This window comes from Coregonus clupeaformis, unplaced genomic scaffold (assembly GCF_020615455.1).
Source record: "Coregonus clupeaformis isolate EN_2021a unplaced genomic scaffold, ASM2061545v1 scaf0840, whole genome shotgun sequence".
Taxonomy (NCBI): domain Eukaryota; kingdom Metazoa; phylum Chordata; class Actinopteri; order Salmoniformes; family Salmonidae; genus Coregonus; species Coregonus clupeaformis.
The window spans coordinates 196,199-216,916 of record NW_025534295.1 but is presented as its reverse complement, the minus strand read 5'-3'; the positions used below and the strand labels follow the sequence as shown (position 1 = coordinate 216,916).

Below are 20,718 nucleotides of genomic sequence, written 5' to 3'. Positions count from 1 at the left end.
TTCATGGAAAGTGTAGGTGTCCTTAATGTCTGTACACTCAGTGTATGTGTTGTGTCCACGTGGTTGCTGCTTGGTATATGCTCTTAATAACCTCTAAAAGTCAAAGCCTTTTGGGGGGGGGGTTCTACTTTGTCCTTTAATACTATAGCCCATAGAAACACATTGAGAAACACATTCAGAAATGGAAAAACAGAAAGTCCAAAAATACATCATAAGGAATTGAAGTGTCTGTCCTACAGTGCATCTAGAAGAAAGCTCAGGAAATATTTCTGTTTTTTTGGACTGTGACAGAGCCTGGGGAGAGGCTCAGTGAGGCAGAGTAAACTTAGGTTTTATTTTATAATTGACGAACAGAAATGCTGACAAATAACAAAGGCTATCTTAAACTGAGAGTCTTTCAGCCCCAACCTGTCTGCTTCGGTCTCCAGTCCTCTCCCCCGAACGGGAGCAGCAGCAGCCTAATCAACTGTTGGGGCTGATTGTCCAGCCAATCACACACTTGATTGACTTATTACCCTCAGCTGGGCTCCATTAGCCTCCCAACAGGGAAGGTGCCGGAAAAGCGCGGCAAGAGGGCTTGCCTCCTCCAGCTCTACATGGACACATATTTAACCCCTTTTTTGTTGGCACAAAACTCCCTCCATACTTATTTAAAACTGGTACCGGGTTACCTTCAAAAACAGACGTTTTTGTGAGAGGACCGAGATTCGGGATGTCTCATGGTCTGACAAACACTGATGTAACTCGGTCACCTTCCACCGCAGATACGGAAGGCCGACATAATCGCATGCGGTTGATTGAGACTCAGTCCATGCAAAACTGATATCTCTAGCTTGAACTGACGGATTTTGAATGATGTTACTTAGATTGACGCACTGGTCCTAAGACTAACACAGTTGCCATCTTTAATGTGGTCGCTATAGCTTTAAATCCTTTGGTACTATAGGATTGACCACTGAGCTTTATTCTCAGATCTGACCTGTCATATCAACCCTCGATGGATGAGATGAGGGGGGAGGATGGACACACACACACACACACACACACACACACACACACACACACACACACACACACACACACACACACACACACACACACACACACACACACACACACACACACACACACACACACACACACACATACACGCTATAGTAAATAAGAATTGGTAGCCTCCCCCTTTGTACTCTATGACACAATGTTTCCATCCATCACTGGCAGTTCAATCCCCATGTCAAAGCAGCACTGTGCTAACAGAAGGAATGTGACAGTCAGAAAGGTATGCTGCTGCTGGGAAGGAATCAGAGCTACACAGGGTCAGAGTCCTTTTCAAGTCTAATCTAATCAAATCAGACCCAGAAAAAATCCCCACAGAAATACATCAAATCTTTCTATGTCTCCCTTGTAAACAGAATGCTCCAATCCACTCTCTCCCTGTAGTTCAAACAAGCTTAACCCACCTACTCTCGGTCTGTCTCTGAATTAAACCTTGTCCCTGTGATGGGCCATGAGCTACGCCTTGTGGGTCAGGCCTTAGTGCTCTTCAGTAATGTGTCTCTGTATCCCCCCCCCTCTCTCTCTCTGTCTTTCTCTCTGCTCCTGGCCAATGTTACATCATCTCCCTTTGTGTCCGGTTGTGGTTGTGGTTGTGGAGGAGGACAGATGGTGCTGGTGGGAGCAGGGCTGCTGCTACGGAGGAGGCCGGCAAAGAGAATGATCCCCCTCTCCTATCTTTTGCTCTCTCTATTTTTCTCCCTTATCTCTAGCATGGCTCCTCTGTCATTCACTGCACAAGACTCCTCTGTCATTCACTGCACATGACTCCTCTGTCATTCACTGCACATGACTCCTCTGTCATTCACTGCACATGACTCCTCTGTCATTCACTGCACATGACTCCTCTGTCATTCACTGCACAAGACTCCTCTGTCATTCACTGCACATGACTCCTCTGTCATTCACTGCACATGACTCCTCTGTCATTCACTGCACATGACTCCTCTGTCATTCACTGCACATGACTCCTCTGTCATTCACTGCACAAGACTCCTCTGTCATTCACTGCACATGACTCCTCTGTCATTCACTGCACATCCTCTCACACCCCTCTCCCCCACCCCCAGACACACTGAACTGTGAGATCCCTCCATTTTCTCACTCTTTCCATGCCATCCCTCTTCAAATATATTGGAGGCTACTCTCCCTCCATTTTGTCCTCTTTCACCATCAGACTTATCACATCACTCCATCAATCCCAAATGGATTCGTATTCACTTCTGTTTTCTCACTTAGCTTCAGATGACTTCATCATCATTTGTCACCTTTGTACATCCATAAAGGGGTAATCATAAAAACACCACATTATCAAAACTATATCACTCAAATGCATGTCACTTTTCAATATAGACTTGCAAAACTTCAACCAGAGTCAAAGCCAATGAGCCAATTCTAATCCTTTATGGGTCGTGGTAAAAGCATTTCCATCGACATCGACTCATAAGAAACTACCCAAAGCACAAGAACCACTTCAAGCCCACTTGTCTTTTAAATCATCCCCCATCTTTATGTCTAGCTTCACTGACCAGATTCCATTTGGGTGTATTGATTATTTAATCCAGAGGGAAAGATAGAGAGAGACCTGTACTTCTACAACCACCACTGGGTCTGTGGTTCCTAAAGTAGTTCTGTAATTGCTGAATGATCTGTGAGGTGCCTGCTGGTTGGGTATCTATAAAGCAGGAAGCCTCGCAGTGGTGTGTGTGTGTGTGTGTGTGTGAGTGTGAGTGTGTGTGTGTTCTCCTTGTCTCGTCAGTGGTAATGACTTGAGAGCCTGTGTGTCCGCTTCCTGAGCCAATGACTTATTCAGACCAGACCGGGGACGGGGAGGCAGGTGACAGGGCTTTGAGTGTGTGTGTGACAGACAGACAGAGAGAGAGAGAGAGAGAGAGAGAGAGAGAGAGAGAGAGAGAGAGAGAGAGAGAGAGAGAGAGAGAGAGAGAGAGAGAAGAGAGAAAGAAAGGGAGAGAGAGTGACAAGAGGACGCGTCACTGCAAAGTTAGCGCAAAGTCTTCACATCTGGTGGTTTGTGTGCGCGCATGTGTGCAAGTATGTGAGAGTGTGTGCATGCGTGCCTATGCCATTGTGTCTGTGCCTTTCAGTATTAATTCAAAGCCTTGCTCCAGGGGATCCATTGTCTAGTCCTTTAATTCCATTCCCCATCCAAACCCATCAACTTCATCTCTGATCCACATCACAGACGCACAACAAAATACAACCTTTATCTTTAAGAAACAACCTTTCCAGCAGGGACATTCATTATCATATTAAAATAGTAAACACCCTCTTATAAAATGATATCTTATTCAGGGGGATGTATATTGTACTGTTTCAGTAAAGTACCCTCACTAATAGCTTAATGGTGCTTAATTAATTCATCTGTTCGGTGGGAGAGGAGAGAGAAGGGAAATGGCTTCTTACGTAAGAGATTCTCCCCAGGAGAGAGTGGAGAGGAGGTCTGAGAGATGTTAGGCCCGAGAAACACTCTGCGTTATGATGTTTCCTTGTCGACATTATCAGTGTGTGTGTGTGTGTGTGTGCGTGTGTGTGTGTGAGAGAGTGAGTGAGTGTGCGTGTTAGTGTGTGAGACACAGAGACTGTGAGTGTGTACTCCGTCCTGTAGCCTGCTCACTGACACTACCCCGGGAGGCACATGCAGGCCCTAATCCTGGGCCTGGGGTGGTAGCAGGCCGGCAGGTTACACACACACTACCCCTGCGCTACACACACCACGTTACACACACTACCCCTGCGCTACACACACCACGTTACACACACTACCCCCATGCTACACACACCACATTACACACACTACCCCTGCGCTACACACACCACATTACACACACTACCCCCACGCTACACACACCACGTTACACACACTACCCCTGCACTACACACACCACATTACACACACTACCCCCATGCTACACACACCACACATGCGATGCATGGGAAATGAAGACAGGGGTATACGATGAATCATACAGTACCTTCCAGGCATGGCTTAGGCTACACTGCTGTATGTCCCTGACGCTCACTGACCCCATCGACAACTAAATATCCCGTTGTCACACTGTTTATCATCGTTTGGCAATGCTACCCTGTGGATTTAATTGACTTTCAAATACATTTGTTTGACATTGACTGGAATGAAGCCAGTAAATGTATATATGTGAATATATACGTACCATTGTAGTCTCAGCTATGGAGCCAAAGCTGTTGATGAATATGTTGCATGATACGTTCACAGGAGGACCTAGAGAGAGGAAAATAGCATTAGGAAATATGATATAGCTTCAAAGTAGGTTAAGGCAGGTAGGGATAGAAATAGATATACAGGCATTATTCAATGTCTTTGAGAAACATGGTTCTTCACTTAAACGCCTCAATGAATATTTAAAACCGTGGTTCCATCAATCCACGCCATGATGGCCTTATACATGATGTAATCGAATAGATCCTGCATAGCCTTGTAGCCCTGGAGGCATTCATATATCTTAATCTACTTCCCATTCTTGATAAATTATCAGTTTTTTCCCTCAAAACAAAATACATGCCAACCTACAGATGTGGGATCTTAATTTGATCACCTGTTGCAGGAGAACTTTCCCACAATGCAGGACATTTTAAACTTATACTGTATTTTAGGTTTAAAAGGGCTTTTGAAGTCTGTAATTTCCTCTTAGAAATGTCAGTAACACTTTACTTGACAGCGAGCATCATAATACGTTATGACACGGTCATAACCATGTCATAATATGTCATAACACTGTCATGACCCATATATTTATATCTGTTGTGACATATATTGCGTTATTTTATGGCTGGTTATGACACCTACATAAAAGTGTCAAGGCAAAACATTCCATTACACCATAGCCTGTTTGTCAACAGTATGTTTCTTAAGTCCTTTGTTGTTGTTGTAATACATTATTTACAGTAATGTTTTTTATAACTTGCAGAACTGAACTTGTGTCAATTTACCCTCAAAAAAGAGGGTGTCTTGTCCTGCTCCTGAAATCTGCTCCTGCATTCATCCCAGTCATAAGCAACAGAGCATTGGGGTAGGTGCATGTCCGACATCAATTTGTGCGCAATTACAATGATAATTCAATATGGAATACAATACAGTACAATACAGCTTTATTGTCCATGTTACAGCAAACAGAAACAGATGCGGCTGTGAGACTACACAAGGAAATAGTTCCAGTTTTGAGTGACAACATTCCAGAGACTATTTCAGCAGTTTGAACGATAAATAATCCCTACGAATTTCACCAACTACCAAACTTAGTTTAAAGTGTTTGTGAGGACGTTTCGGCTTGCAATGAAGCTTTGCTAACATTGGTGCCGCTGTTTACATTCATGAATTTTCACAACGCTAATAATGCTAGCTCCTGGCTGTGGCAGAAGTAAACAATTGTGGATTCTATTTTATAGGTAAGGGTAATTCCACCCAAATATAGATTTTGCCTGAACTATCCCTTTAACGGTTGTTTCCTTGATAAACATTATGTAATCTAGCCTGGGTGCCAGTCTGTTTCTGCTCTCTTGCCAATTAGAAACAAGGACCCAGGCTATATGTAATCAGTAGAACTGGAACTGACACAAAGTGTGAAGTAAGAGAATGTGGATGAATCCGTATAAATCCATACGTCACTCAGCCGATCCTTGCTGAGGTAAGCGGGTTGGGGGCTCTCAGGGCTCGGCTAGGGCACAGCTCTGGACACTCGGAATGGAATATAACATAATGTTATATAACATACTGTTTACAAACAGGCTATGGTGTAATGGAATATTTTGCCTTGTGTGGTAGGTTTTGTGGGTTTTGACACTCTTATGTAGGTGTCATAACCAGCCATAAAATAATGCAATATATGTCACAACAGGTCTAAATATATGTGTCATGACAGTGTTATGACCACATTATAATGTCCATGAATTATAATCCACATAACAATTCACATTTCCTGTTGCTGCAGGATTATTTTCCTGCTGTAGCAAACTGGCTCAAATTAAGATCCTACATCTGTATCATTGACAACTGACACCATAATGTGCTATTAAGACATTAGCTGTCATTTCGTTTCAACATTTCACATTTTTCCATTCAAGATGATTGGCATGTCTCAAGGACAAATTCTCAAGTCCTTTCACTGTTGTATTACTGTACATGACCAGCATAGAAACTGTAACCATGCTTTCTACACTGGTCATGTCCGACAACAGAAACAGCAATACACTTGGAGCAGCATGTCCAGTGATGTCAGTAAGTGGTTAGTACGTGTAAAATAAGATATGACAGGTATTTTTTTTCCTAGAGTCTAGCTGTCAAGCAGAGCCGGGTGATCCATGTTCCTGTGGCTTTCCGTTCTGTGACTCTGTCATTCACAATGATGACAAATGGAGAGATGAGGGAGAGTGTGGGCTTTTCACTTTGCTGTCTATTTTGTGTGTGTGTGTGTGTGTTTCTCTCTGCCGGTCCAACTGAACGCTCCACTGACCACTCCACCCCATTTCCCTTTCCTCCTCAAATGTGTGGATAGATGTGGCCACATGTGACAACTACAACTGATCTATCACATACCCTGTGGATGGTCCTATTCTTTCAGCTGAATCACACTTTGATTGGCTAACAAACCCTAGACCATAGCCTCATCAAACACATCCTATCATGAACACTTCCTTTACTCATTGTATTGAATATGGCCAACATAATGTCAATCAGGACAGCTCAGAACAGTGTGATGGCAAGCATTCGTGGTTGGCCTTCTACTCCTACTTCTGTTTGGGTAGTCACGGCAACTCAAATCTGACTCGTATTCCTGTGTTTGCCAAGATAAAAAGTGACAAACAGGAACAGAACGTGTCTTTTACCTCCAGACAGGCCCATTCTGTTACCTCCCAGCCCAGTGGCAGGCCTCTGCCAGGGCGGACAGGGCTGGAGGCAATCGGTCCCTGTATGGTAAACACTAGCACCGATGGGACCTCTTGGCTAAACGAGAGCGTAAACACCGTCTGTTCTGACTCCATTTTAGGAATTATTCACTTCGGCCTCAGTCAGTAGCCAACAGCCACCTGACATTGTGATGTTGGATGTTACTTGTAATACAGTACATAATTAAAGGATTTTGGGGGTGTTATGGGGACTTTCTTCTGGAAATGATTATTGTGGGTCTTTATGTAAATATGTCACATCAGTTGATGAACCAAGGATGAACTGACTTGCTCATTGGGTGAAGAGGAAGTTACATTTAATGTTTGGCCTGAATTTGACTTGTAACTGCCAGTTCTACTTTTGGCCAGAAACAAACTGTAGGCCTATACTGTACCTTTAAAGTTGGGCCTAATTCTGGCATCATAGCCTGAGGTTCTCCCCATGAGTTTGTCCAAGAAGTCGGAGGGTGACGGAGGATGAACTGCTCTCCCCCGAGGACTCTCTGGCTCTTTAGATGCCACCAGACTAAAAGGAGAGAGAGAGAGAGAGAGAGAGAGAGAGAGAGAGAGAGAGAGAGAGAGAGAGAGAGAGAGAGAGAGAGAGAGAGAGAGAGAGAGAGAGAGAGAGAGAGAGAGAAGAGACGCACAGAGACAAGACAGACTTTATTGAAATGTACAGCAGAGGTAACCCAGGCCATTAATGTAAACACTACCACTAATGTCTTCTGAAGTCATAATGCATATTCAGGACTTCTCTTTTGTGGCTTAAGAAATGTGTTTAGATTCACAGAGAGAAAAGAGAGGGGGTAGTGGGAGGAGGGAGGGAGGGAGGAGGGCGATAGTGAGATAGTGAGGGACAGATGGAGAGAGAAAGACAGAGTGGCTGACCAGACAGCTATAGGAACCATCTAATATTTAATGTGTTTGTTAATAGTAGTTCCTCTTGCTGGACTTCCACTGTATCAATACAATAAAAGGCTCCATATGTTGGGGTATCATTATAGCAAACCTTTAGATACAACAGCTGAATATAACAGGGGTCTTTCATGGCACCAATAACGCTCCATACTAAATATTTGAACATGGCTGAAATATAAATTGCTGTCAAATATGAATTTCCTAAAGGCAAAAAACGAAAGGGTTAAAAATCAATTTGATACGGCATCCTAGACATCCCATCCACTAAAAGCCTTATTCATTATCCAGAGGGAAGCTCAGGGGATGACACGCTTATTTACCATGCATTGGATTGGGACCCGTTGTCTAATGCTGTGCCCTCTATTGCTAAACCCCAGTCCCTGAGAGAATACCTGGGTACCTGATCAAATATGCTCAAGTCCTTTGTGCTCGTTGCCCGGAGCAAACCTCATACACAACCCTCATCTTGTCTCTTTAGACAGAGTTTTGGCATGGGGGTTTGAAAACAAACAAACAAAATAGAAATTATAATGAGACAAGATAGCTTTGCAACAAAAGAACTGTTGACAGCGAGAGGACAATCACCAAAACATAAACAGTGATTCAACTCCAAGATTCCCTCCCTCCCTAGCACATCACAATGCCAGCACAAAGATCCTCTCTCCAGTATTTATTCACAGCTGTCAACCCACGTTGGCAGTAAAAGCTAAAACCTGCTAGAGGGAGAGAGCGAGGGAGTGCGAGACTGCGAGTCATTATGGTATAGCCCCGTTAGCCCAATGACTAATTTAAACATCAAAGCCTTGGCTCTCTTGCTGTCTTTTCAGGAAAATTACAGGTAGTGGAAGAATATAAAGTATTGTCTGAAATGAGCTGGGTCATGTAGGAATGATTAAATAATGTGAGCCACAATATAGATAGTCTCTGTTTCTTATTTTGTCCCTTTTTTTGCTGTGTTGGATCGATAGTCCCCAGCAGTACCAGTAGCTACATGCATCCTGCTGTGACTCCATCCCCCTTTGCTTTAAGCAGAAACAGCTCAGTGCACGTGTGCATCTCGCTCCCCCCAGTGGATTACATGTTAGATGGTGCTCTCTTTAAGCCCTTACACCCAGGACAAGGCAAGCAGTTCTTTCCTGGAGAGTGGTAGAAATCAGTTGTGCTTTAAACCTGGTTCTTGGAGACCCACAGGGTGTACAGGTTTAGTTCCTGCCCTGCACTAGGGCTGTGTCTACACAGACAGCCTGATTTTGATATTTTTTTCACTAATTGGTCTTTTGACCAATCAGATCAGCTCTGAAAAAGCTCTGACGTGATTGGTCAAAAGACCAATTAGTGGAAAATGATCAGAATTGAGCTGCCTGTGTACACAGACCTTCTCATCTGATACAAATACAGATAATGAACGTTACAGTGATTAGTTTGAAAATATCAAACATTATTTTATTTATTTATTAAATGACCACATAACATAGCTTCCTTACTACTACGTAGGGTGTGAGTGGTGTGAAATCATACACAGTCCAACTTCACAGAGACATCTAGATTGACTAATTTCAGTGTCAGAAACCAGCAGTAGGCATAAGCCATGCCGTCTGCATGCCATGGCCAAAGCAAAAACAAGCTGTTTGAAAAAACAGAAGACAAGAGAAAACAATAATTACCAAAGGGGATTTAGGTCAAGAAGAACAACATTTGCCCCCGGCTGAATATGCAATATGAAAAGTGGGAACATTTGGAATAAACAAAACGTTGCCAGGCTTAATTAACTCAATAGAACCACATATACGGAACATTACGGAACGGAACATGATTGGTCAATTTCACAAAGCCTCAATTCTCAAATATAATTTGTGCTCAGTTACCAGATATAGCGTACATTAGCATTTATATGCCATGAAATAAAAAATAGTTTTTTATTTAATTGTCCAAATTAAATGTCTTCATGAGTTTCCCAGGTCCGGTCACGTGGTCAGGCAAAAAATTAGGGCACTAAGTAGGGATACACATTTACAGATCTAATAATAAGCCACTGAAAACATTCCCAAAACGCTATGGTTTTCATATTCCACATCCAATACTGATATAAATCAAATAAAAGTTGATTAATCACGTACACAGTTTACAGCAGGTGTAAACGGTACAGTGAAATGCTTACTTGCAAGCTCCCTCAACAGTGCAGTACAAATGTCAATAATGAAAATAATCAAAAGTCAAGTTAAGAAAATAACAATTAAGTAGAAGATACAGACATGCATACAGAGATATAGTTCCTATACATAGTGTTTACAGTAGCTTACAGTTATAACGAGACTCCCATGGACCAGCTGTGACATCACTGCTCAGCCTCTGCTAACAACGACAGGTCAAAGGTCACTGTAAGCGATTAGGATTAAGCCTTACACAGTATGAGACGAGCCCTGGTGTGTGTGTGTTTGTGTGTGTGGATACGTTTGTGTGTCTTTTTGCACGCATGTGTGTGTGTGTCTGTGTGTGAGACCTGGTTGTGTGTGTGTGTGAGACCTGGCTGTGTGTGTGGGGATGGGGGGGGGAAAGCAATGTTCCAGTATTATAGCATTACTCCATTCCGAATGTCCAGAGCTGTGCCCTAGCCGAGCCCCGAGAGCCCCCAACCCGCTTACCTCAGCAAGGATCGGCTGAGTGACGGATGGATTTATAGAACCTCATCCACATTCTCTTACTTCACACTTTCTGTCAGTTCCAGTTCTACTGATTACATATAGCCTGGGGTGGAATTACCCTTACCTATAGTGATAGAATCCACAATAATCCATTGTTTACTTCTGCCACAGCCAGGAGCTAGCATTATTAGCATTGTGAAAATTCATGAATGTAAACAGCGGTACCGATGTTAGCAAAGCTTCATTGCAAGCCGAAACTTCCTCAAAACACTTTAAACTAAGTTTGGTAGTTGGTGAAATCGCAGGGATTTTTTATCGTTCAAACTGCTGAAATAGTCTCTGGAATGTTGTCACTCAAAACTGGAACTATTTCCTTATGTAGTCTCACAGCCGCATCTGTTTCTGTTTGCTGTAACATGGACAATAAAGCTGTACTGTACTGTATTGTATTCCATTGGTCACTCAGATGCGGATTGATTACCAGCTGTGAACAAACTCACCTGTGGCTTGGTGGAGCATTGGAATATTCAGATATTACCGAGTGGCAGAAGTAAACAATAGATTATTGTGGATTCTCTCACTATGGGCCTTCAGACACTACTCAAGGTAAGGGTAATTTCCCCCAAATATAGATTTTGCCTGAACTATCCCTTTAACCTCCAGCTATGAGATTTCCCTATGTTTGATCCCATTCCAATATCTTTATTCCAGCCCTATCTCAAACCAGCCCCACAATGAGCCATTGAAAGTCCAACTTGTCACAACTTGATTTATTGCTTAGTTAGTGGCTGCAGGGGGAAAGCTGAAAGACTTTGGAAGACTCTTGTAGGAAGACAGCGACATGACATCTGCCAGAACCTATCCTTCTACACAGAAAGACTTAACAAGAGTACACAAGAAAAATAGTCCTGGAGGGTACAAACTAACATCAATGAAATTGAACATGTAAACATTGATGTGTCCGCAGACTGTACAACTCCACTTCAGCACTACATGGTGAATCTCCTTCAGGTTTGACAGATAAGATCTCTGCTCTCTGAATAACCTAGCGATAGGAGACTGTCTTTACGCTGAATACAGGAGAAATTCCTAAATACTTTCACATTACTCAGCACCAGTGTTACCTATGAGGATATGGGCAATTTGTATTTTTAACCCTTGTGGCAGAAGATACTGAGGGAAAATGTATACTAGAGAAAATGCTGAGAGAGCTACAATATGTCTGACATGGGGGTTTGGGCTGAATGCATCTGACCCCCCTGATGCTCTAGCTAGAGAGGCTACTGACAAGGCCTCCTGAGGCAGCAAGTAACCTCCTTGACTGGGGTCTCACTCGTGGAGCTCCATGACAGAGTGACAGACAGGGGTATTTTGAGGAGCTCTGTGTCAGGGACACAGGGTCCCTCACGGAGCTCCATGACAAGGCTCAAGCCTCTCCTCAGGGTCCCATAGTGTCTCACCCAAAGAAAAGCTCTGCTGTGATTCATAATCCTCCAGGGAGAGAATTGTCAGGCCAGTGTCCCTGTATCCTTCCATCCATCCCTCCATCTCTCCACAGAGTAGTCTAGAGCCAACGTTTCTGTCCGTCCGCCATCTCCCAAACAAACAAGGAGCAACCTGGGAAAAACCCCTTCCAACAGCAGGCAGACGAGGCGAGCCATGGAGATAAGAGAGACAGTCGTCATGGCAACCCTATCCTGGCCGCTGGAGCGTCCAGCTGCAACCGTGGTGGTCAGCGGAGCGGAGCGGTAGGTCGCCGGTGTCGGCTATGCTTTTGTGAACCAAACCAACCGATCGAACAGACCTAGTAAGAGAACTGTTAAAAACACAGCAATCCACATGAGATTCTCCTCAGTTTGGTAGAGAAAATGGCTCATAATATAGAACAGTCACAGATTGGATTTAAATGAACCCTTCTGGCTCAAAGGAGCTCCATAATTGGAAATAATATTCAGTTCAAAGTCCTGGTTTATCTGAAGCTTGCGGTCTACTAGACATCAGCGGAAGCGTGGTAAACAAGGCAAAATAATACACAGGCCAATATTCTCATGGATGTATTGGGATTTTCTTAGGCTACTTTAGAGACCTCAAATACTGACTGGACACACATTTTGGTTCATGGCATCTGCCGCCATCTCTCTCTCTCTCTCTCTCTCTCTCTCTCTCTCTCTCTCTCTCTCTCTCTCTCTCTCTCTCTCTCTCTCTCTCTCTCTCTCTCTCTCTCTCTCTCTGGCTGCGTAGGAGTGAAGCCGGTGAAGTGAATGTGACTGTTTGGTTCTGGGTTGCAAGCCTGGGACATTGACAAAGTGGAGTGCTCCTGGCTTCCCATTATGGGTCACCAGGCGGTCACACAGTCGCATGGCATTTCGGCAGAGAGGTGTCATTAAGGGAAAACGTCCCCGTTGGGACAGAGCCTTATTCTTTCAGTTTTTTCCCCATATTTTTTTTCAACCCATCAGACATTCTTGTGTTATAGTGCCTTAGTGATGAAATGTCATTTCAGCTGTTCTCTGCAAGGCATTTCTGACATGGCTCACATTTACAACTAGTGCCGTGCGGAGAGATGTAACGCTGTGTGTGTGTGTTAGGGCTGGGTGATATGTCCTAAAAATCATATCTACATTTGTTCAAACTTGTGGACGATTCCCGATATATACAGTGAGGAGAACAAGTATTTGATACACTGCCGATTTTGCAGGTTTTCCTACTTACAAAGCATGTATAGGTCTGTACCTTTTATCATAGGTACACTTCAACTGTGAGAGACGGAATCTAAAACAAAAATCCAGAAAATCACATTGTATGATTTTTAAGTAATTAATTTGCATTTTATTGCATGACATAAGTATTTGATCACCTACCAACCAGTAAGAATTCCGGCTCTCACAGACCTGTTCGTTTTTCTTTAAGAAGCCCTCATGTTCTCCACTCATTACCTGTATTAACTGCACCTGTTTGAACTCGTTACCTGTATAAAAGACACCTGTCCACACACTCAATCAAACAGACTCCAACCTCTCCACAATGGCCAAGACCAGAGAGCTGTGTAAGGACATCAGGGATAAAATTGTAGACCTGCACAAGGCTGGGATGGGCTACAGGACAATAGGCAAGCAGCTTGGTGAGAAGGCAACAACTGTTGGGCGCATTTATTAGAAAATGGAAGAAGTTCAAGATGACGGTCAATCACCCTCGGTCTGGGGCTCCATGCAAGATCTCACCTCGTGGGGCATCAATGATCATGAGGAAGGTGAGGGATCAGCCCAGAACTACACGACAGGACCTGGTCAATGACCTGAAGAGAGCTGGGACCACAGTCTCAAAGTAAACCATTAGTAACACACTACGCCGTCATGGATAAAAATCCTGCAGCGCACGCAAGGTCCCCCTGCTCAAGCCAGCGCATGTCCAGGCCCGTCTGAAGTTTGCCAATGACCATCTGGATGATCCAGAGGAGGAATGGGAGAAGGTCATGTGGTCTGATGAGACAAAAATATAGTTTTTTGGTCTAAACTCCACTCGCCGTGTTTGGAGGAAGAAGAAGGATGATACAACCCCAAGAACACCATCCCAACCGTGAAGCATGGAGGTGGAAACATAATTCTTTGGGGATGCCTTTCTGCAAAGGGGACAGGACGACTGCACCGTATTGAGGGGAGGATGGATGGGGCCATCTATCGTGAGATCTTGGCCAACAACCTCCTTCCCTCAGTAAGAGCATTGACGATGGGTCGTGGCTGGGTCTTCCAGCATGATAACGACCCGAAACACACAGCCAGGGCAACTAAGGAGTGGCTCCGTAAGAAGCATCTCAAGGTCCTGGAGTGGCCTAGCCAGTCTCCAGACCTGAACCCAATAGAAAATCTTTGGAGGGAGCTGAAAGTCAGTATTGCCCAGCGACAGCCCCGAAACCTGAAGGATCTGGAGAAGGTCTGTATGGAGGAGTGGGCCAAAATCCCTGCTGCAGTGTGTGCAAACCTGGTCAAGACCTACAGGAAACGTATGATCTCTGTAATAGCAAACAAAGGTTTCTGTACCAAATATTAAGTTCTGCTTTTCTGATGTATCAAATACTTATGTCATGCAATAAAATGCAAATTAATTACTTAAAAATCATACAATGTGATTTTCTGGATTTTTGTTTTAGATTCCATCTCTCACAGTTGAAGTGTACCTATGATAAAACTTACAGACCTCTACATGCTTTGTAAGTAGGAAAACCTGCAAAATCGGCAGTGTATCAAATACTTGTTCTCCCCACTGTATCTCGAATTGTTTAGTTCTGTAAATTCTATTCTCTGTGTATATCAATGATGTTGCTCTTGCTGCTGGTGAAGCTCGGATCCACCTCTATGCGGACGACACCATTTTGTATACATCTGGCCCTTCATTGGACACTGTGTTAACAAACCTCCAAACGAGCTTCAACGCCATACAACACTCCTTCCGTAGCCTCCAACTGCTCTTAAACACTAGTAAAACTAAATGCATGCTCTTCAACCGAACGCTGCTTGCACCCGCCCACCCGACTAGAATAACTACTCTCGGCGGGTCTGACCTAGAGTATGTGGACAACTACAAATACCTAGGTGTCTGGTTAGACTGTAAACTCTCCTTCCAGTCTCACATTAAGCATCTCCAATCCAAAGTTAGATCTAGAATCGGCTTCCTATTTCGCAACAAAGCCTCCTTCACTCATGCTGCCAAACATGCCCTCATAAAATTGACTATCCTACCGATCCTTGACTTCGGCGATGTAATTTACAAAATAGCCTCCAACACTCTACTCAGCAAATTGGATGTAGTCTATCACAGTGCCATCCGTTTTGTCACCAAAGCCCCATATACTACCCACCATTGTGACCTGTACGCTCTTGTTGGCTGGCCCTCACTACATATTCGTCGCCAAACCCACTGCTCCAGGTCATCTATAAATCACAACTAGGCAAATCCCCGTCTTACCTTAGCTCACTGGTCACCATAGCAACACCCACCGTAGTCTGCGCTCCAGCAGATATATCTCACTGGTCATCCCCAAAACCAACACCTCCTTTGGCCGCCAGTCCTTCCAGTTCTCTGCTGCCAATGACTGGAACGAACTGCAAGAATCTCTGAAGCTGGAGACTCTTATCTCCTCACTAACTTTAAGCATCAGTTGTCAGAGCAGCTTACCGATCACTGCACCTGTACACAGCCATTCTGAAATTAGCCCACCCAACTACCTAATCCCCATATTGTTATTTATTTTGCTAATTTGCACCCCAGTATCTCTATTTGCACATCATCTTTTGCACATCTATCATTCCAGTGTTAATACGAAATTGTAACTATTTTGCACTATGGCCTATTTATCGCCTTTTACCTCCATAACTTACTACATTCGCACACACGGTATATATACTGTATATATATTTTCTGTTTGTATTTTTGACTTTGTTTTGTTTACCCCATATGTAACTCTGTGTTGTTGTTTTTATCGCACTTCTTTGCTTTATCTTGGCCAGGTCGCAGTTGTAAATGAGAACTTGTACAATGAAAGGTCAAATACACTGTATTTCAAACAGTCAACAATAAGCTAATACATTCATGGCCTGCAAAATTATACCAAGGCTAAATATAAGCCTTCCACAACCATAACACCTAGTTAACAAGGCAAAACAGTTGAATTGTTATGAACACACCCTTCTCTCTCTCCATGTCGTTGTCTCCACCCCTCTCCCCCCCTCTCTCTCTCTACCCCCTGCTATGTCAGCTCCTCTCCCCGGGAGTCAAGGTTACATCCAGAGTGTCTCACACTGACAGAGAGAGAGGGAGGGAAAGAGAGGAGGCGCAGGATGGGGGATTGAGAATGCTTCCCTGCCTTTCTCACTCCCTATCTCTTTCCTCCCCTCTTTTCACATTATTTCGCTTCCTCCCTCCCTCTCTCTACCTCTCTCCCTCCCTCCCTCATCCCTCTTTCCACATCCCTCTTTCCTTCACTACCCCCTCCCTCCTTCCTCCCTCCCTCTCCTCTTTCTCTCCCTCTTCATCTCTTTGTTCTCCCCTTCCAGTTCCTCCCTCCCTCTCTCCTCCCCAGCTGCTTGGAGGCATGGCAGAGAGGCTGGCTGATGGGGATGTGAGTCAGACGAGCTGAAGCGTTCAGGAGTGGGGAGATGGGGGAGATGGGGGAGGGACGTGGAGGAATGGGCGAGCGGACAGCTAAGTGAGATTAACCGATAGCAACAGTGTGCAGCCCAACTATGAGAGAGAGAGAGAGAGAGAGAGAGAGAGAGAGAGAGAGAGAGAGAGAGAGAGAGAGAGAGAGAGAGAGAGAGAGAGAGAGAGAGAGAGAGAGAGAGAGAGAGAGAGAGAGAGAGAGAGAGAGAGAGAGAGAGAGAGAGAGAGAGAGAGAGAGAGAGAGAGAGAGAGAGAGAGAGAGAGAGAGAGAGAGAGAGAGAGAGAGAGAGAGAGAGAGAGAGAGAGAGAGAGAGAGAGAGGGAGAGAGAGGGAGAGGATGCGAGAGGGTGGGAGTGGGAAGAGAGGATGGGAGAGGGAAGAGAGGATGGGAGAGGATGGGAGAGGATGGGAAAGGGAAGAGAGGATGGGAGAGGATGGGAGAGGGAAGAGAGGATGGGAGAGCATGGGAGAGGATGGGAGAGGGAAGAGAGGATGGGAGAGGATGGGAGAGGATGGGAGAGGATGGGACAGCATGGGAGAGCATGGGAGAGGATGGGAGAGGGAAGAGATGATGGGAGAGGATGGGAGAGGGAAGGGAGGATGGGAGAGGATGGGAGAGGGAAGAGAGGATGGGAGAGGATGGGAGAGGATGGGAAAGGGAAGAGAGGATGGGAGAGAAAGAGAGGATGGGAGAGGGAAGAGAGGATGGGAGAGGGAAGAGAGGATGGGAGAGCATGGGAGAGGATGGGAGAGGGAAGAGTGGATGGGAGAGCATGGGAGAGGATGGGAGAGGATGTGAGAGGGAAGAGAGGATGGGAGAGGATGGGAGAGGGAAGAGAGGATGGGAGAGGGAAGAGAGGATGGGAGAGGGAAGAAAGTGAGAGGATGAGGGTTTAACTGACAGATAGCTATACACCCTGCATCCCCACAGAGACAAATAAGCAAGACAGATGCGCACTTACAATCAGATATTGAATAATGTAGCATCTTGCACCACAAACGCATGCACACACGCACAAACAAACACACACATAGAGACAGAGGCGACACAGACACACACCACACACACACACACACTTATGCCAAGTCACACGTGACACACATGGCAACAGTCACACAAACACCCTCACCCAATGACAGAGGCATGCACGATACATATTGCAATCCTATCATGTCCCCCCTCTCCCACACACACACATCAAGTAATGGCATGCATTTGAAAACGTTCAAATACAGAGTATTTATACAAATATTTAAATACTCCCATGCAGTTGAACCAGGTCTGTTTGGTATTTAAAATAATGTTTTTGGAAATAAGTATTTAGAAGTAGTTGATTCGGACCACATTATTTGAAAATACTCAAATACACAGAAAACACGTCTATCCATATAACATGTATTTGAACCAAGACCACACACACACACACACACACACACACACCTTATAAATCTACAAAAGGCTGATGTCTACCGCTTGAAATACAAATGCCACATTTGATGTTTCATTTCTGTTCAATTATTCATCATGACACTCCCCTTCAGCTTTGCCACGGCGATGGTAAACAATTGACATTGATTGCTGCTGTTGTTCTGAAGGTTGTAAACATTGATGAAACGTCTGACGAACGTTGTCGTCAATTTTCTCAGCTCTTGATAATTTTATCATCATTCATGTGTGTGTATGCGCTCTGAGTGTGTGTTTGCGTGTGTGTGTACATACAGTGGGGGAAAAAAGTATTTAGTCAGCCACCAATTGTGCAAGTTCTCCCACTTAAAAAAGATGAGAGAGGCCTGTAATTTTCATCAACTATGACAGACAAAATGAGAAGAAGAAAATCCAGAAAATCACATTGTAGGATTTTTTATAAATTTATTTGCAAATTATGGTGGAAAATAAGAATTTGGTCAATAATAAAGGTTTCTCAATACTTTGTTATATACCCTTTGTGTCACGCCCTGGCTCTGGGGACTCTGTTATGTTGAGCCAGTTTGTGTAGAGTCTATGTTTTGTGTTTCTTTGTTCAGTATCTAGTTCATGTGTTTCTATGTTGGCCGGGGTGGTTCTCAATCAGAGGCAACGTGAATCAGCTGTTGCTTGTTGTCTCTGATTGGGAACCATACTTAGGCAGCCGTTTGTCACTTGTGTTTTGTGGGATCTTGTTCCGTGTATGGTTTGTGTATGTACCCAAGGACTTCGCGTATCGTTTTGTTGTTTTTGTTCGTGTGGTGAATATTTAATAAAAGTATGTTCGCATTCCACGCTGCGCATTGGTCCACTCCTTTCAACGATCGTGACAGAAGATCCCACCTAAACTGGACCAAGCAGCGTTTGTCGGAGCAAACGCCGGGTAGGGAGCTGGAGAAGTTGGCGATGGCCCAGGTGGGCCAATGGTGGTCATGGGAGGACATGTTCGAGGGCAGAGGACCATGGGCAAGGGTTAAAGCCCTGGCGAGAGAGGAGGTACGGCGCCAACAGTGTCATCGTCGGACAGACGAGAGGCACCCCCAATACATTTTTAGGGGGGGCACATGGCATGGGCGACGGGGCTGCTGGAGGCAGAAAAAGGGCGAGTTAGTGGACAAGGAGAGAAGGCCACCGGGTTACGGGAGCCATTGGTGAGTAGAGGGAAGGAAAGTGTAGAGGCACGGTGAGAGGTACTGAGGTGTGTTGTCAGTCCGGTCCGGCCCGTTCCTGATCCCCGTGTAAGGCCAGTGGTGTGTGTTCCCAGTGCGGTCCGGCCTGTTCCTGTCCCTCGCACCAAGCCTGTGATGCGCGTCGCCAGCCCGGTCAGGCCTGTTCCTGCTCCCCGCACCAAGCCAATGGTGCGCGTCGCCAGCCCGGCCCGGCCTGTTCCTGCTCCCCGCACCAAGACAATGGTGCGCGTCGCCAGCCCGGCCCGGCCTTTTCCTGCTCCCCGCACCAAGCCTGGGGTGCGCGTCGCCAGCCCGGCCCGGCCCGTTCCTGCTCCCCGCACCAAGCCAGTGGTGCGCATCGTCAGCCCGGTCCGGCCCATTCCTGCTCCCCGCACCAAGCCTGTGGTGCGCATCGTCAGCCCGGTCCGGCCAGTTCCTGCTCTCCGCACCAAGCCAGTGGTGCACGTCGCCAGCCCGGTCCGGCCTGTCCCTGCTCCCCGCACCAAGCCAATGGTGCGCGTCGTCAGCCCGGTCCGGCCCATTCCTGCTCCCCGCACTAAGCCTGTGGTGCGTATCGTCAGCCCGGTCCGCCGTTCCTGCTCCCCGCACCGGGCCAGGGGTGCGCGTCGCCAGCCCGGTCCGGCCTGTCCCTGCTCCCGCACCAAGCCAATGGTGCGCGCGTCGCCAGCCCGGTCCGGCCACGTTCCTGCTCCCCGCACCCGGCCAGGGGTGTGCGTCGTCAGCCCGGTCCGGCCCATTCCTGCTCCCCCGCACCAAGCCTGTGTGCGCATCGCCAGCCCGGTCCGCCCGTTCCTGCTCCCGCGCACCAGCCAGGGGTGCGCGTCGTCTGCCCGGTCCGGCCCATTCCTGCTCCCCGCGCCAAGCCTGTGGTGCGCATCGTCAGCCTGGTCCGGCCCGTTCCTGTTCCCCGCACCAAGCCAGGGGTGCGCGTCGTCAGCCCGGTCCGGCCCATGCCTGCTCCCCGCACCAAGCCTGTGGTGCGCATCGTCAGCCCGTGCCCGGTTCACCGGTGCCTGGTCAGGTACCGGTCAGCTGCTCCACACCGGAGCCTAAGCAATCCGCTCCACCGATGTCCAGTCCAGCTCCAGCCAGCGGGGCCAGACCAGACCAGGGGCACTACGGGGGGGTTATTAGAGGGTGGTGGTCACGCCCGGAGCCGGATCCGCCTCCGAGGAGGAATGCCCACCCGGCCCTCCCCTGTTCGGTTTATGTTTGGCTGTCACGCCCTGGCTCTGGGGACTCTGTTATGTTGAGCCAGGGTGTGTAAAGTCTATGTTTTGTGTTTCTTTGTTCAGTATCTAGTTCATGTGTTTCTATGTTGGCTGGGGTGGTTCTCAATCAGAGGCAACGT

The 20,718-nt window shown here is 46.1% G+C and overlaps 1 protein-coding gene across 1 annotated transcript in view; it reads right to left on the bottom strand.

Annotated features, from left to right (window-relative positions):
- LOC123485755 (glycine receptor subunit alpha-3-like) overlaps positions 1–20,718 on the bottom strand; it is a gene marked incomplete at its 3' end in the record, with an annotated part of 75,691 nt that overhangs the window by 9,857 nt on the left and 45,116 nt on the right. Inside the window, exons 2-3 of the mRNA XM_045216884.1 lie at positions 7,392–7,522; positions 4,248–4,315 (exon numbers count right to left, since the gene is read on the bottom strand). Of these exons, the coding sequence (XP_045072819.1) occupies positions 4,248–4,315; positions 7,392–7,522 (199 nt within the window). The remainder of the gene's footprint in view (positions 1–4,247; positions 4,316–7,391; positions 7,523–20,718) is intronic.